The following is a 17,274-nucleotide window of genomic DNA, read 5'->3' on the forward strand; positions in this document are numbered from 1 at the left end:
TAATATCTTCTGCTTCTGTTAGGTCCATACCATTTCTGCCCTTTATTGAGCCTATCTTTGCATGAAATGTTCCCTTGGTATCTCTAATTTTCTTGAAGAGACCTCTAGTGTTTCCCATTTTATTGTTTTCCTCTCTTTCTTTGCATTGATCACTGAGGAAGGCATTCTTATCTCTCCTTGCTATTCTTTGGAACTCTGCATTCAAATGGGTATATCTTTCCTTTTATCCTTTATTTGACAACATCAATTGCCATATTTTTCCTCAAGTTCTTTAAATGTTTTTCAGGAAGTTAGGATGGTGTAGGTAGATTAAGAGAACAAACAGAATAAATCTCTCAGTAGTTCTCTCTTCCTGAATCATCGGTTCTCTGATAGTGAGAAGAAGTGTGTTTGGCTTGTTTTTAAAGAATTTAGCCATGAGTGTGTTTGAGTCATAGACTTACCTGCTACTGCATTTACCCTCAACTTTGTTTTCTGTTCAGCAAAGGAGTTTGTTCTGTTCAAGGCTAATCTCTCCATCTGTACTTTTGAATATATCTCCCTTCTTTCTCCTAGATATGCTTTCAGCAATTATTAAAACTCTTCTCTTTTTAAAAACCTCTCCTGGCATCCGTATTTGCCTTGGGCTTTTACAGTGTTGGAGAAATAATACATCTTCTTATGCATGTTTGCGTGCTAAGTCGCTTCAGTCATGTCCAATTCTGTCATGTCCGTGGACTGTAGCCCTCCAGGCAAGAATACTGGAGTGGCTTGCGGTACCCTTCTCCAGGGGATCTTTCCCACCCAGGGATCGAACCTGTGTGTCTTAAGTCTTCTGCATTGGCAGGTGGATTTACCACTAGTGCCACCTGCTGCTGGTGCTGCTAAGTTTTCAGTCGTGTCCCACTCTGTGCAACCCCATAGACAGCAGCCCACCAGGCTCCTCTGCCCCTGGGATTCTCCAGGCAAGAATACTGGAGTGGGTTGCCATTTCCTTCTCCAATGCATGCACGCATGCTAAATTGCTTCAGCCGTGTCCGACTCTGTGCGACCCCATGGACAGCAGCCCACCGAGCTCCTCTGTCCACAGGATTCTCTAGGTAAGAATACTGCAGTGGGTTGCCATTTCCTTCTCCAAGTGCCGCCTGGGAAATCCCTTTACTGAATAAATCAACTTGTTTCTGATTTCAACAACCACACCTGTATGTGATGACCCCCAGGGCCCTCCCCTGAGTCTCAGAACTGTCAGTCAGGCTGTTTACTGGACTGCACGTGTCCCAGATGAACCCCCACACCTACTCTTTTTTTTGGTTCCTCGAGTAGCATCACTCATTCCCTGTACTAGGCCCATGGCAGCCATCTGAGACACTTCCACCTACACAGCTCTTAAATTTATCACCTCATTCAGACTTGACGCAGCTCCCAGTCGTCTTGTTTCCCAAGCATTTCCACAATTTACCAACTGGGTCCCTTAGTCTCCTCCTCATCCCTCCAAACTGCCTCCCAGCTGAAGCCAAAGTGATCTTGCTTAAACACAAACATAGCCATATTTTTACTACGCTAAAAATTGTAGTGAGTGTGACAGTGTTAGTCACTCAGTCTTGTCCGCCTTTTTGTGACCCCATGGATAGTAGCCTGCCAGGCTTCTCTGTCCATGAGATTCTCTAGGCAAGAATACTAGAGTGGGTTGTCCTCCTCCAGGGGCTCTTCCCAACCCAGTCGAACCTAATCTGCATTGCAGGCAGATTCTTACCTTCTGAGCCACCAGGGAAACCCAAAAATTGTGTAGAGAGAAGCTCCTGAAAGCTTTCCTAAGATGAGCATCTAGACTATGGAGTCTGGTAGACAGGTTTCTGTAATCTGGCCCTTCCCACTTTTCTGGCCAAAAAAACAGAACTGCTGTTTCCAAGCCTTTCCCTGAGCAAACTCCAGGAGATGGTGAAGGACAGGAAAGCCTGGTGTCCTGCAGTTCATGGCTTTCCCAGGTTCTAGGCCTATACTTGCTTCGCTGCTTCAGCTGAGAGTATATTCCCATCATCTTGGCATGCTTTGACTTGATATCTAAGACAGCGCTCAAGTGTCATTTCTTCCATGAATCCTTTCCTCACCTTTCATACTTCTTACCCCACACACATTTTGTTGAAATTTTTATGATGCTTATGCAGACTAATCTGAGCAATACATTTAGTATTCCTAATATTGTATATGTTTATTTCCCTCTGGTAGACTTAACAAGTTCCTTAAAGCTGAGACCAAATTGATTTGGATTTTGTGTCTCTACTACCTGGCACAGTACTTGACACAGTTTAAGAAATGTGTTCAGGGCTCACTGAATGAATAAGTGAACGAGTAGATTTTAGAAGACTGTATGAAACTCAGCAATTTGAACTGAAGTTTTATAGCATGGCCTTGCTTAGTAGAACTCTGAATTCTCTCTCCAACTAGGGTTGTCAGATGAAATATAGGATGAACTATTTTGGACAAACTTAAACTAAAAACTTATTTTTTATTTATCTTGAAATTCAAATTTAACTGAGCATCTGGTATTTTATTTGTTAAATCTGGGAACCCTACTGCCAAAGCCGTTTTGACTTTAAATCCCATATTAAATTGGACACACTGGTAGGTGAGCCTCAGAATATTTGTTATGCTTAGTTCAGTGAATACTTATTGAGTTCTCCTTCAACTGTGAATACAGAACATTTTGAATCAAGGAAACAGACCTCAGCTGAGCAGCCAGAAATGTGATTACTATGTTGATGCCAACTGTGGACGTTGAAAGAACAGACTTCCTTTGCTCCCTTTGTTCATTATTGATTTTCTCTGATGGGTTTTCTTTCCCTTTAGCTTGTGATCAATCCTGTAAGAGTTGTGGCCCTAGTAGTCCCAGATGTCTTACCTGTGTGGAGAAGACCATGTTGCATGATGGGAAATGCATTTCTGAATGCCCTGGTGGGTACTATGCTGATGCCACTGGGAGATGTAAAGGTAAGTTACATGGGTAACTGTTACCATCATCCTCGTCATCACCAAAAAAGTAATTAACACATGTTTGATTACACGCAGTGCTGTATGTTGCTCACTTGGAAGTTTGTGTGCATGGTAAGTAAATGGCAAATTAAAAGGAAAATATATCTGTTATGAGGGTGGGAAATATGGGTGGATGCTGGGGGAGTAATGTGATTAAATAAGGGGCTTACACATACCAATCATCATTAAAGATCATGGGATCATTTTGAAATGCCAAGAAAACCTCTAAAGTCTTCACACAGTCCTTGTGTGTACTTGTGTACTTGTCAACCATTACTCACTCAGGCTGTAGGTAGGAGAGCATCATTCTTTAGATGGCATTTGTAAACACATATGTTGGCAACTATAGCACACCAGGAAAATAAAAAAGCAAACCAAGTTTGATAGCTTGTAAAGCTAAAGTGTGTATCTATCAAAAATTTGGTTTTATGTGCTCTTTATATAGTATTTTTTTTCAGACTTATACATCTTAAACTAGGAAACATTCCCGTTTGAGATGGGAATTTACTGCTGCCTCAGACACCCTGATGGCCCTTCTTCTCTGAAACAAGCATGTGTATTCTTACTTCCACTTCTAGCGTCTGTTTGGGCAGGATATTTAGACCCGTCCTACCACCTTGAATCATCAGCCTCCTGTTTGTTTGTCAGCCTCTTTACTCATCCACTCTTTATCTCTTGACCTCAGTATTCTGTCCCCAGCGATCTCCTCCTGTCTCCACACTCCCCTCTCCCAGCTCCTGACCATGGTCCCCCAGAACCTTCTTCCAGGGTTCACTCCTGTTAATTAGAACAGCGTGGTGCCATCTGCCTCTTGGAGTCAGAGTGTCCCGTTGTTACTAGCCAGGACCAAAGCAGGAGAGAGGCATGCCTGACGCTGCCATATGTAGTGGTCAAATCCTTTAACATAATTTTTACTTAGACTCCTAGAATGTCCAACTGTAAGTGTGTTAAAAGACCATTGAACCCAATGTCTCACCATGCATATGTCAAGGAAACTAGGCCTGGAGAGACCCAGTCTTTGCTAAGGGCATAAGCTAGGGGACAGGCCCTTCAAAAATGCCAGGGGTCCCAACACCCAGATCCATGAACTTTCTCCTCTTCCCTATTCACCTGGGGAGTCTTAGGTTCAGATAGACCTCGGGCTAAATTCCAGCTCTGCTACTAACTAGCTTTGTGATCTTTAGTAAATTTTTTAACTTTCCATGACCTTGGTTTTCTCATCTGTAAAATGAGGTTAATACTTCCTACTGCATTAACATTGCTATGAAGATTAAAAGTGGCAATATATATAAAACACAATACAAACACTAAATAAAGGATTTGTGTTGAGTTACTCAGTCATGGCCAACTCTTTGTGACCCCGTCTACTGTAGCCCACCAGGCTCCTCTGTCCATGGAGTTTTTCAGGCAAGAATCCTGGAATGGGTTGCCACTTCCTCCTCCAGGGGATCTTCCCAACCCAGGGATTGAACCCAGGTCTCTTGCATCTCCTGGACTGCATCCCCTTAACCCCTGTGCAACCTGGGAAGCCCAAATAAAGGGTAGCTAATAAATAATAGAACGTGGATGAAAGATGGGCAGAGTTGCAGCGTGAGCGGTGCTGGTAACATAACCACCTCCGAACACGTATGCCCCTTGATTTGGTGCAACACGTGAGGGGGATTGAGGATAGAAAAGCGGGCATCTTTGCACATGAGGAGGCCGGCCAAGAAGTGGACTCTCTAGTTACCCTGGTCCCATTGTATTCCTTTCTCCCTCAGTTTGTCACAACTCATGTGCCAGCTGCTCAGGACCCACGGCCGCTCACTGCACCGCCTGCATCCACCCCCAGGCCCTGCGCCAAGGCCACTGTCTGCCCAACTGTGGAGAGGGCTTCTACCCTGACCATGGTGTCTGCAAAGGTATTGTTGGTGTCATCATCATTTATTTATTTGCTCTGCTGGGACTCGTTGCAGCATTCAGGCTTGCGGGCTCAGTAGTTGTGGCATTGGGACTTAGTTGCCCCAGGGTGTGTGCAATTTAAGTTCCAGGACCAGGGATTTAACTCCCATCCTCTGCATTGGAAAGTGGATTCTTAACCCCTGGATTACCAGAGAAGTCCCTTATCATCACTCCTGATAAACTTTCCCATCACAAGGACATAGAGATAAGTTACTTTGTGGGGCAGCTCTTCTTCTAGTGTATCCCATGTGGTTATGCCTGTATTATTAGCTTTTTTTTTTTTTTCATTATCAAAGGGAGAATCTGAAAAATCACATTTGAATATTTGTCATAACACTCAATGGGCCACCGTCTTTCTGGTCATCCTTGAGGGGTGTGTTATTCCCTTTCCTGTGCCTTAAAATGAACCCAGTTCTTCTTTCCTCTCTTTTGAATCCTCTGAGCATTACTAATGTTTTTCTTAGTCTTCATTTTGTTTTTCCCTGAAGAACTTCTTTTTGTTAATGATGCTGCTGAGCAAACTGAGAGTTACCAGCAATGCCTCTGGGCTGAGTAAAACGGAAAATCTTCCATAGCTATTTGCTGGAAAGGCTCTCGGCTCATAGGGAGGGCAATCTCCTTTGAGCGTTTTGAAACTGGAACGTTGGGAGCAAACATTTTAATTAAGCGAAGTTAATTTATGTTTATTTATACGTAGGGCACCTTGGAAAAGTTGTGAAGGATAGTTACAAGGGAAAAAAAAAAAAGTATTTAAAACAGGGCAGCTGCTATAAATATCCCGAAAAAGACAATTTAGAGAATCTTTGAAAAGATGGGAGCAACCATTATATCAGAGTGTGGGCAGGAGAGATTTTGAGTACTCTGGCTCTGATTCTCGCCAGCAGCCAAGGAAAACCAGAAACCATGATGGATTGTCAAGTGTTTGTTGCTGCTGTAAAGGGCCTCTTCCTTGTCTAGAAAAGCAGCCTTTCCTCATATAAATTCTAACAGAATTTTGTTAGAATTTCTGGACCCCTCTGTAGTGGGTGATGGATGCTGTAATGGACAGTAACACAACTACCAGTTTTGCACATAATAGAGTAACAGCCTTTATAGGAATGCTTCTTAAAATCTTCCATGAAAAACTGAGATTATATCATCCTCCTCTGTATGTGACTCTCTGGAGAACCAAGCCAATATTGTCCAGTTTGCTTTTTTCTTCCCTCCATGATCTAGCCTGGCAGCTCTTCTAGGACCCGAGAGACATGGCTAGTTAGCATCACCCTCATTTGGCCTCTCACAGATATTGTTATTATCCCCCTGGGCTTTATGGAGAATGCTGGAAAAACAGTTATCTGCAAGGTTGTATCTGGTGAACTTTTCTGAGTGAATCGGACTTCCTTAGGGACTCCCCTCGGTTGCAATGCTTATCTGATCCTCGGGCTGACTCCTGCATTCTGTTCCCCTTGGCAGCCTGTCATACCTCTTGCTTGACCTGTGTGGGTCCAGCACACTCCCACTGCACCCAGTGCAGGAAGCCAGAGGACGGACTGCAGTTTGAGCCGCTGTCAGGCGCAAACATCACCTCAGGCGAGTGTCTGTCCCGGTGCAGAGCCCAGTTTTACTTGGAGATCACTGGACTGTGTGAAGGTGAGTAAGCCTGATTGAAGGAAATGTTTAGGTAGCTTCCAGACTTACCTCTTGAGGGATCCTGTGAGGCGGGACCCAAGCCAGAAGTGCTTTGTTTTCCCACCACAATAGTTTCTGAGTGTTTCTCGATGGAAGACTGACATGTGAGAGAATGGTCCCACTGACATCCCCCTTCCTTTGGTGAATAACAGGTGATCTTAAAGAGTTAGTTCCTTTTACTCCACTGTCCTCAGAGTCACACTCTCAGAAATTCCAGGTGGGGATTCATTCAGAGACAGTATGAGTAGCTGAGACAGACATGGAGCTCATTGTAAAATTCTATTTATTTGTTTTAATTTGCTACTCTGAATATAAGTTGATCTCTTCAGGACAAAATCTGGACTTCTGTCAAAATTTAGAAGTGATCCCTGCCCTTGCTTTGGTGTATTGCCCACAGAGAATTGATGCCATTCTGAATGGTGCGACTCAGAGCTGGGTCATCTATAAGTGGCTGAAGATGAGATGAAGGGGTGCATGCATGTGTAGTGGTTCAGCTGTGTCTGATGCTTTGTTTCCCCATGGATCGTAGCCCACCAGACTCCCCTGTCCATGGGATTTCCCAGACAAGAATACTTGACTGGATAGTCATTCTCTTTTCCAGGGAATCTTCCCAACCAAGGGATTGAAGCCAGGTATCCTACACTGCAGATAGATTTTTTACCATTTGAGCCAGGGAAGCCCCAATTTCTTAGGAGGTAGGGGAGGCCCCTCTCTGCTCCTACAAGAACCTTCCTTGCTATTGGATGAATTTTTTGACTCTTGGGCTACTTGGGGGGAAAATCCACTACTTATATTTTTCATTATGAACATATGTTCACTAAGGGGAATTTTGAATGCAGAAAAAAGTAGAAAAATAATCTCTCTACCATCTACCTGCCTAAACCCAATTGCCATTTATTTTGCTATAATATATCTGAGTCTTTTTTTTTCCCCTGTGCATAGCTTTGAATTTTTATTTTTGCACCATAATTGTAAGCATACTGCAGATTCAGGGATGTATTTGACAAGCCCACTTATTAAAATGGCTTCACTGTTACACTGGAATATATACTCACATGGAAATGCTGGATTTCAAGGTTAGGTTAAAAGGCTTTGGACACAGTGAGTGATATGGCATAGTAGAAAGTATGTGGAATTGGAGTACAGATACCCCAGGCCAGATACTTAAGCTCTCAGAGCCTTCGCATCTGCAGTATTAGAATAGGGATAATTGACTTTCACACACGCTTTCTGCCAGGATCAAAGGAGGTGCAGAGCGTGAAAGTGCTTGGTAACTTGTAAAGCCCTCATGATCACTTGGTGTAAATCTCAGTCCATGTGCTCAGGTATTCGGGGACGTTATAAGGGTCACCCCCTGCTCCCTGGGATGCACCAGGCTACAGGGTGTTTACATGGTGTCTAAAATTGGGAGAGGGCCTCTATTCCCCCAAACACTGGTTTCCACCCATGTATGCATTGTGCAAACTTCCCATGGTTCCTTAAACTCTCACAACTGTTTCCACAACCACTTACAAAATATGGGAATCTTTGCTGCTAAGAGCTCCAAATCCTCTCTTTCTGTTTTGCAAATAAGATCATTTATACCATTTTTCTAGATTCAGCATACAGACACCAAGAGGTAAAGGAGGGAGTGGGATGAATGGGGAGATTGCGATTGACATACATATACTGCTGATACCCTGTTTAAAATAGATAACCTGATGAGAGCCTACTGTGTAGCTCAGGGAACTCTACTCATGCTCTATGGGGAAATAAATGGGATGGAAATATAAAAAAGAAGGGATATATGTATATGTACAGCTGATTCACTTTGCTATACTATAGAAACTATCAGAACATTCTAAAGCAACTATTTTGTTATTGTTTTAGTCGCTAAATTGTGTCTGACTTTTTGCGACCATGTGGACGATAGCCTGCAAGATTCCTCTGTGAATGGGATTTCCCAGGCAAGAATACTAGAGTGGATTGCCATTTTCTTCTCAAGGAGATCTTCCCAGACGAGGGATCGAGTCCACAGCTCTTGCATTGGCAGGCGGATTCTTTACCACTGAGCCACCTGGGAAGCCAAAGCAACTATACTCCCAATAAAAATTAATTGTAGAAAAAGAGCCCCAATGCATTTCCAAGCCACATACCACACAGCCTTCACTTCTGATCCTAAAGAAGAAGTGAAGTAAACAAAGAAGAAACTTGCCTAGGCTGTTCACCATGGTTAGTTTCTTTCTACAATTTTGATCACTTCATTGAAAAAGAAAATTAGGGGATTTAGAGAGGGATCAGAAGCAATAAACAAAAATGATGACCATTTTTAAAGATAAATTGTCGATAAAAATTAGAGTAACCAGGGCATCTCAGGTGGCAGAGTGGTAAAGAATCTGCCTGCCAATGCAGGAGACACAGGAGGTGCAGGTTCGATCTCTAGGTCAGGAAGACCCCCTGGAGGAGGAAATGGCAACCTATTCCAGTATTCTTTCCTGGAAAATCCCATGGACAGAGGAGCCTGGCTGGCTACAGTCCATGGAATCATGAAGAACAGGACACGACAGAGCACGAATGCAGGCAACCAGGGTTATTCAGCCCGAAAATAATATTCCTGTGAATTTGGTGCTCAGCCTTGATGCAGACACTGTAAGAAGCACCTTACTTGTTCTATTTTTTCACTTGGTCCTGATACCAGCTTTACGGGGTCAGTGGGACAACTACTTTAGAGGAAAACAGGCAGGAGGAAATTAAGGCTGTAACTTGCTCAGTATCAAGTAGCTGGCGCCAAGTAGAGTCCAGTGGGAACCTGAGTCAGCCAGACTCCAGTATCCATGCTATTCACCAAGAAGCTGTTCTAATATGGTCCCTCAAGGGGCAAACTCACAGAATTACAGTGTTGCAGGGTTGAGACAACCTAAGTTTAAGAAAGCATCCTTGGAAGGAGGAGCTAAGATGGCGGAGGAGTAGGACGGGGAGAACACTTTCTCCCCCCACAAATTCATCAAAAGAACATTTAAACGCTGAGTAGATTCCACAAAACAACTTCTGAACGCCGGCAGAGGACATCAGGCACCCAGAAAAGCAACCCAAGTCTTCGAAAGGAGGTAGGAAAAAATATAAAAGACAAAAAAAGGGACAAAAGAGGGAGGGTCGGAGTTCCATCCCGGAAAGGGAGTCTTAAGAAGAGAGAAGTTTCCAAACACCAGGAAACCTTCTCACTGCCGAATCTGTGCTGAGCCTTGGAAGCACAGAGGGCAACATAACAGGGAGGAAAAATAAATAAACAATTAAAACCCGCACATTGCAAGCCCTACGCTAACTCCCCCAGCAGAGAAGCAGTGCAGACACCTGCATCCGCCATTAGCAAGTGGGGCTGGGCAGGGAGGCGCGGCGCGGGCTGCATCGCAAGAATCTGGCCTGAATACCCCGAGTGCTATCTGAGCGAAATAATTTGGGCTAGCAAACCAGACTGTGGAATATCTACCACGCGAAAAGCCAGCCCTAACCTATGACACCGCCACGCCCGCGCACGGAACAAAGGACTGAACAGAGATACCGGCGGCAGACCATCCCCCTCTGGTGATAGGCAGCCAGAGCCGGAAGGGGACAATCGCTGCCCCAGAGAGACATTATCTACAAAACTGTAAGCAGGCTTCTTTGCTAACTAAAACTTCTTGGGGGTCTGGACGGTCAACATCTGCCTGAGAAGGTGTGCTGGTGCACACCTAGATAACCGAGCGGCAGGGAGGCGACAAGTCACAGCAATTGCGCGTGCCAAACACCTCATCACCTGAGCTGCTCGGATCTGGGAAGGGCACAAAACGCAGGCCCAACCGAGAGTCTATGCCTCTGAGGACTACCCGAGTGCCTGAACCTGAGCGGCTTGGACCTGGGAAGTACAGGCAGCCCAGGGCCGGCCATGGATGGTTCCCGGCGGAGCAACCTAGAGCCTGAGCAGTGTGGGCAGAGAGGCTACACGCGCCGTGAACAGGGGGCAGACCCAATGTGGCTGAGGCACTGCGAGCACACACCAGTGTTATTTGTTTGCAGCATCCCTCCCTACCTCCCCACCTCCCCTCAGTGGGACTGAACAAGTGAGCCTAAAAAAAAAAAAAAAAAAAAGTGTCCTCCACCGTCCCCTTTGTGTCAGGGCAGAAACCAGACACTGAAGAGACCAGCAAACAGAAGAAGTTATAACAGAGGGAACCGCCTTGGAAGCTACAGGCAATAGATTAAAACCCTGTGGTTACTACCAACTACATAGGAAGGGGCCTATAGATCTTGAGAAATATAAGTCAGACCAAGGAACTAGCCAAAAATGAACTGAACCCACAATACTCACAACAAAACCGGAGAAAGTCCTAGATATATTTTTACTATTTGTACGATCATTCTTTCTTTCTTTTTTTTTTTAATTTTTTTTAATTAAAAAAAAATTTAAGTCCTCTATTATTCCTTTAATTTCCACTTTTATAACCGATTACTTTGCAAAAAAAAGACCCTTTTTTTTAAAGCAAACTTCATATATACATATATTTTTTTTTTTTTATAATTTTTTGACCTTTTTTTTTTCCTTCTTTTCTCTAACATTGTATTTTTGAAATTCCAAACTCTACTCTAGATTTTTAATTTTAGCTTTTTGGTATTTGTTATCAATTTTGTACCTATATATATTTTTTTTAAATAATTTCTGTGACCCTTTTTATTTTTTTTTTTTTCTTTTTCTCTGTTTGTTTTTCTCTTCTTCTTTTAAATAACATTGTATATCTGAAATTCCAAACTCTACTCTAGATTTTTAATTTATGCTTTTTTGGTATTTGTTATCAATTTTGTACCTGTTTTTTTTTATAATTTATGCGACTTTGTTGGTTCTTGTTTGTTTTTTTTTTTCCTCTCTCTTTTTCTTCTTCTTTTTTTAACATTGTATTTTTGAAATTCCAAACTCTACTCTAGATTTTTAACTTTTGCTTTTTGGTATTAGTTATCAATTTTGTACCTATATTTTCTTTATAATTTTCACGACCTTGTTTGTTTTTGTTTGTTCGTTTTTTCTCTCTTTCTTTTCCTTCTTCTTTTCTTTAACATCGTATTTTTAAAATTCCAAACTCTACTCTAGATTTTTAATTTTTGCTTTTATGTATTTGTTACCAATTTTGTACCTTTAAGAACCCAATCTTCAGTACCCATTTTTCACTAGGGAGCGAGATTACTGGCTTAACTGCTCTCTCTCCCTTTGGACTCTCCTTTTTCTCCACCAGGTCGCCTGTGTCTCCTCCCTAACCCCTCTCTACTCTACCCAACTCTGTGAATTTCTGTGTGTTCCAGACGGTAGAGAACACTTATGGAACTGATTACTGGCTGGATCTGTCTCCCTCCTTTTCATTCCCCCCATTTATCCTCCTGGCCACCTCTGCCACCTTCCTCCTTCTTCTCTTCTCTATATAACTCTGTGAACAACTCTGACCGGTCCAGTGGTGGAGTGCACATAAGGAAGAGATTACTGAACAGCCCACTCTCTCCTCTATTGATTCCACCTCATCTCATTCGGGTCACCTCTAACTCCCTCCTCACTCTTCTCTTCTCCATATAACGCTGTAAACCTCTCTGGGTGAAACAAGCTTCAGGGCAAGACATACCAAGCAAATTCTTCAGCAGCAAGGAACACAGCCCTGAGCTCCAAGATACAGGCAGCCCAAAGTCACCCCAAAACCATAGACATCCCATAACTCATTACTGGACATTTCATTGCACTCCAGAGAGAAGAAATACAGCTCCACCCACCAGAACACCGACACAAGCTTCCCTAACCAAGAAATCTTGACAAGCCACCTGTACAAACCCACACAGAGCGAGGAAACGCCACAATAAAGAGAACTCCACAAACTGCCAGAATACAGAAAGGACACCCCAAACTCAGCAATTTAAACAAGATGAAGAGACAGAGGAATACCCAGCAGATAAAGGAACAGGATAAATGCCCACCAAACCAAACAAAAGTGGAAGAGATAGGGAATCTACCTGATAAAGAATTCCGAATAATGATAGTAAAATTGATCCAAAATCTTGAAATCAAAATGGAATCACAGATAAATAGCTTGGAGACAAAGATTGAGAAGATGCAAGAAAGGTTTAACAAGGACCTAGAAGAAATAAAAAAGAGTCAATATATAATGAATAATGCAATAAATGAAATTAAAAACACTCTGGAGGCAAAAGATAGTAGAATAACAGAGGCAGAAGATAGGATTAGTGAATTAGAAGATAGAATGGTAGAAATAAATGAATCAGAGAGGATAAAAGAAAAATGAATTAAAAGAAATGAGGACAATCTCAGAGACCTCCAGGACAATATTAAACGCTACAACATTCGAATCATAGGGGTCCCAGAAGAAGAAGACAAAAAGAAAGACCACGAGAAAATACTTGAACAGATGATAGTTGAAAACTTCCCTAAAATGGGGAAGGAAATAATCACCCAAGTCCAAGAAACCCAGAGAGTCCCAAACAGGATAAACCCAAGGCGAAACACCCCAAGACACATATTAATCAAATTAACAAAGATCAAACACAAAGAACAAATAGTAAAAGCAGCAAGGGAAAAACAACAAATAACACACAAGGGAATTCCCATAAGGATAACAGCTGATCTTTCAATAGAAACTCTTCAAGCCAGGAGGGAATGGCAAGACATACTTAAAATGATGAGAGAAAATAACCTACAGCCCAGGTTATTGTACCCAGCAAGGATCTCATTCAAATATGAAGGAGAAATCAAAAGCTTCTCAGACAAGCAAAAGCTGAGAGAATTCAGCACCACCAAACCAGCTCTCCAACAAATACTAAAGGATATTCTCTAGACAGGAAACACAAAAACGGTGTATAAACTCAAACCCAAAACAATAAAGTAAATGGCAACGGGATCATACTTATCAGTAATTACCTTAAATGTAAATGGGTTGAATGCCCCAACCAAAAGACAAAGACTGGCTGAATGGATACAAAAACAAGACCCCTACATATGTTGTCTACAAGAGACCCACCTCAAAACAGGGGACACATACAGACTGAAAGTGAAGGGCTGGAAAAAGATTTTCCATGCAAATAGGGACCAAAAGAAAGCAGGAGTAGCAATACTTATATCAGATAAAATAGACTTTAAAACAAAGGCTGTGAAAAGAGACAAAGATGGTCACTACATAATGATCAAAGGATCAATCCAAGAAGAAGCTATAACAATTATAAATATATATGCACCCAACACGGGAGCGCCGCAATATGTAAGACAAATGCTAACAAGTATGAAAGGAGAAATTAACAATAACACAATAATAGTGGGAGACTTTAATTCCCCACTCACACCTATGGATAGATCAACTAAACAGAAAATTAAAAGGAAACACAAACGTTAAATGATACAATAGACCAGTTAGACCTAATTGATATCTATAGGACATTTCATCCCAAAACAATGAATTTCACCTTTTTCTCAAGCGCACATGGAACCTTCTCCAGGATAGATCACATCCTGGGCCATAAATCTAGCCTTGGTAAATTCAAAAAAATAGAAAGCATTCCAAGCATCTTTTCTGACCACAATGCAGTAAAATTAGATCTCAATTACAGGAGAAAAACTATTAAAAATGCCAACATATGGAGGCTGAACAACACGCTGCTGAATAACCAACAAATCACAGAAGAAATCAAAAAAGAAATCAAAATTTGCATAGAAACTAATGAAAATGAAAACACAACAACTCAAAACCTGTGGGACACTTTAAAAGCAGTCCTAAGGGGAAAGTTCATAGCAATACAGGCATACCTCAAGAAACAAGAAAAAAGTCAAATAAATAACCTAACTCTACACCTAAAGCAACTAGAAAAGGAAGAAATGAAGAATCCCAGGGTTAGTAGAAGGAAAGAAATCTTAAAAATTAGAGCAGAAATAAATGCAAAAGAAACAAAAGAGACCATAGCAAAAATCAACAAAGCCAAAAGCTGGTTCTTTGAAAGGATAAATAAAATTGACAAACCATTAGCCAGACTCATCAAGAAACAAAGGGAGAAAAATCAAATCAATAAAATTAGAAATGAAAATGGAGAGATCACAACAGACAACACAGAAATACAAAGGATCATAAGAGACTACTATCAGCAATTATATGGCAATAAAATGGACAACGTGGAAGAAATGGACAAATTCTTAGAAAAGAACAACTTTCCAAAACTCGACCAGGAAGAAATAGAAAATCTTAACAGACCCATCACAAGCACGGAAATTGAAACTGTAATCAAAAATCTTCCAGCACACAAAAGCCCAGGTCCAGACGGCTTCACAGCTGAATTCTACCAAAAATTTAGAGAAGAGCTAACACCTATCCTGCTCAAACTCTTCCAAAATATTGCAGAGGAAGGTAAACTTCCAAACTCATTCTATGAGGCCACCATCACCCTAATACCAAAACCTGACAGATGCCACACACAAAAAAACTACAGGCCAATATCACTGATGAACATAGATGCAAAAATCCTTAACAAAATTCTAGCAATCAGCATCCAACAACACATTAAAAAGATCATACACCATGACCAAGTGGGCTTTATCCCAGGGATGCAAGGATTCTTCAATATCCGCAAATCAATCAGTGTAATACACCACATTAACAAATTGAAAAATAAAAACCATATGATTATCTCAATAGATGCAGAGAAAGCCTTTGACAAAATTCAACATCCATTTATGATAAGAACTCTCCAGAAAGCAGGAATAGAAGGAACATACCTCAACATAATAAAAGCTATATATGACAAACGCACAGCAAACATTATCCTCAATGGTGAAAAATTGAAAGCATTTCCTCTAAAGTCAGGAACAAGACAAGGGTGCCCACTTTCTCCATTACTATTCAACATAGTTTTGGAAGTTTTAGCCACAGCAATCAGAGCAGAAAAAGAAATAAAAGGAATCCAAACTGGAAAAGAAGTAAAACTCTCACTATTTGCAGATGACATGATCCTCTACATAGAAAACCCTAAAGACTCCACCAGAAAATTACCAGAACTAATCAATGATTATAGTAAAGTTGCAGGATATAAAATCAACACACAGAAATCCCTTGCATTCCTATACACTAATAATGAGAAAACTGAAAGAGAAATTAAGGAAAGAATTCCATTCACCATTGCAACAGAAAGAATAAAATGCTTAGGAATATATCTACCTAAAGAAACTAAAGATCTATATATAGAAAACTATAAAACACTGGTGAAAGAAATCAAAGAGGAGACTAATAGATGGAGAAATATACCATGTTCATGGATTGGAAGAATCAATATAGTGAAAATGAGTATACTACCCAAAGCAATTTATAGATTCAATGCAATCCCTATCAAGCTACCAACGGTATTTTTCACAGAGGTAGAACAAATAATTTCACAATTTGTATGGAAATACAAAAAACCTCGAATAGCCAAAGCTATCTTGAGAAAGAAGAATGGAACTGGAGGAGTTAACCTACCTGACTTCAGGCTCTACTACAAAGCCACAGTTATCAAGACAGTATGGTACTGGCACAAAGACAGAAATATTGATTAATGGAACATAATAGAAAGCCCAGAGATAAATCCACGCACATATGGACACCTTATCTTTGACAAAGGAGGCAAGAATATACAATGGATTAAAGACAATCTCTTTAACAAGTGGTGCTGGGAAAACTGGTCAACCACTTGTAAAAGAATGAAACTAGAACACTTTCTAACACCATACACAAAAATAAACTCAAAATGGATTAAAGATCTCAACGTAAGACCAGAAACTATAAAACTCCTAGAGGAGAACATAGGCAAAACACTCTCCGACATACATCACAGCTGGATCCTCTGTGACCCACTTCCCAGAATATTGGAAATAAAAGCAAAAATAAACAAATGGGACCTAATTAAACTTAAAAGCTTCTGCACAACAAAGGAAACTATTAGCCAGGTGAAAGGGCAGTCTTCAGAATGGGAGAAAACAGTAGCAAATGAAGCAACTGACAAACAACTAATCTCAGAAATATACAAGCAACTCCTACAGCTCAACTCCAGAAAAATAAATGACCCAATCAAAAAATGGGCCAAAGAACTAAATAGACATTTCTCCAAAGAAGACATACAGATGGCTAACAAACACATGAAAAGATGCTCAACATCACTCATTATCAGAGAAATGCAAATCAAAACCACTATGAGGTACCATTTCACACCAGTCAGAATGGCTGCGATCCAAAAGTCTACAAGCAATAAATGCTGGAGAGGGTGTGGAGAAAAGGAACCCTCTTACACTGTTGGTGGAAATGCAAACTAGTACAGCCACTATGGAGAACAGTGTGGAGATTCCTTAAAAACTGGAAATAGAACTGCCTTATGATCCAGCAATCCCACTGCTGGGCATACACACTGAGGAAACCAGAAGGAAAAGAGACATGTGTACCCCAATGTTCATCGTGAGCACTGTTTATAATAGCCAGGACATGGAAGCAACCTAGATGCCCATCAGCAGATGAATGGATAAGAAAGCTGTGGTACATATACACAATGGAGTATTACTCAGCCATTAAAAAAAATACATTTGAATCAGTTCTAATGAGATGGATGAAACTGGAACCTATTATACAGAGTGAAGTAAGCCAGAAA

General features: G+C 41.3%; 1 protein-coding gene across 2 annotated transcripts in view; it reads left to right on the forward strand.

The window, feature by feature from the left end:
* FRAS1 (Fraser extracellular matrix complex subunit 1) overlaps positions 1 to 17,274 on the forward strand; it is a 534,238-nt gene that overhangs the window by 273,658 nt on the left and 243,306 nt on the right. For both annotated transcript variants that reach the window (XM_070372561.1, XM_070372562.1), the window contains 3 exons: positions 2,827 to 2,967; positions 4,770 to 4,910; positions 6,403 to 6,579. In XM_070372561.1, the coding sequence (XP_070228662.1) occupies positions 2,827 to 2,967; positions 4,770 to 4,910; positions 6,403 to 6,579 (459 nt within the window). The remainder of the gene's footprint in view (positions 1 to 2,826; positions 2,968 to 4,769; positions 4,911 to 6,402; positions 6,580 to 17,274) is intronic.

This window comes from Bos mutus, chromosome 6 (assembly GCF_027580195.1).
Source record: "Bos mutus isolate GX-2022 chromosome 6, NWIPB_WYAK_1.1, whole genome shotgun sequence".
Classification (NCBI taxonomy): Eukaryota; Metazoa; Chordata; class Mammalia; order Artiodactyla; family Bovidae; genus Bos; species Bos mutus.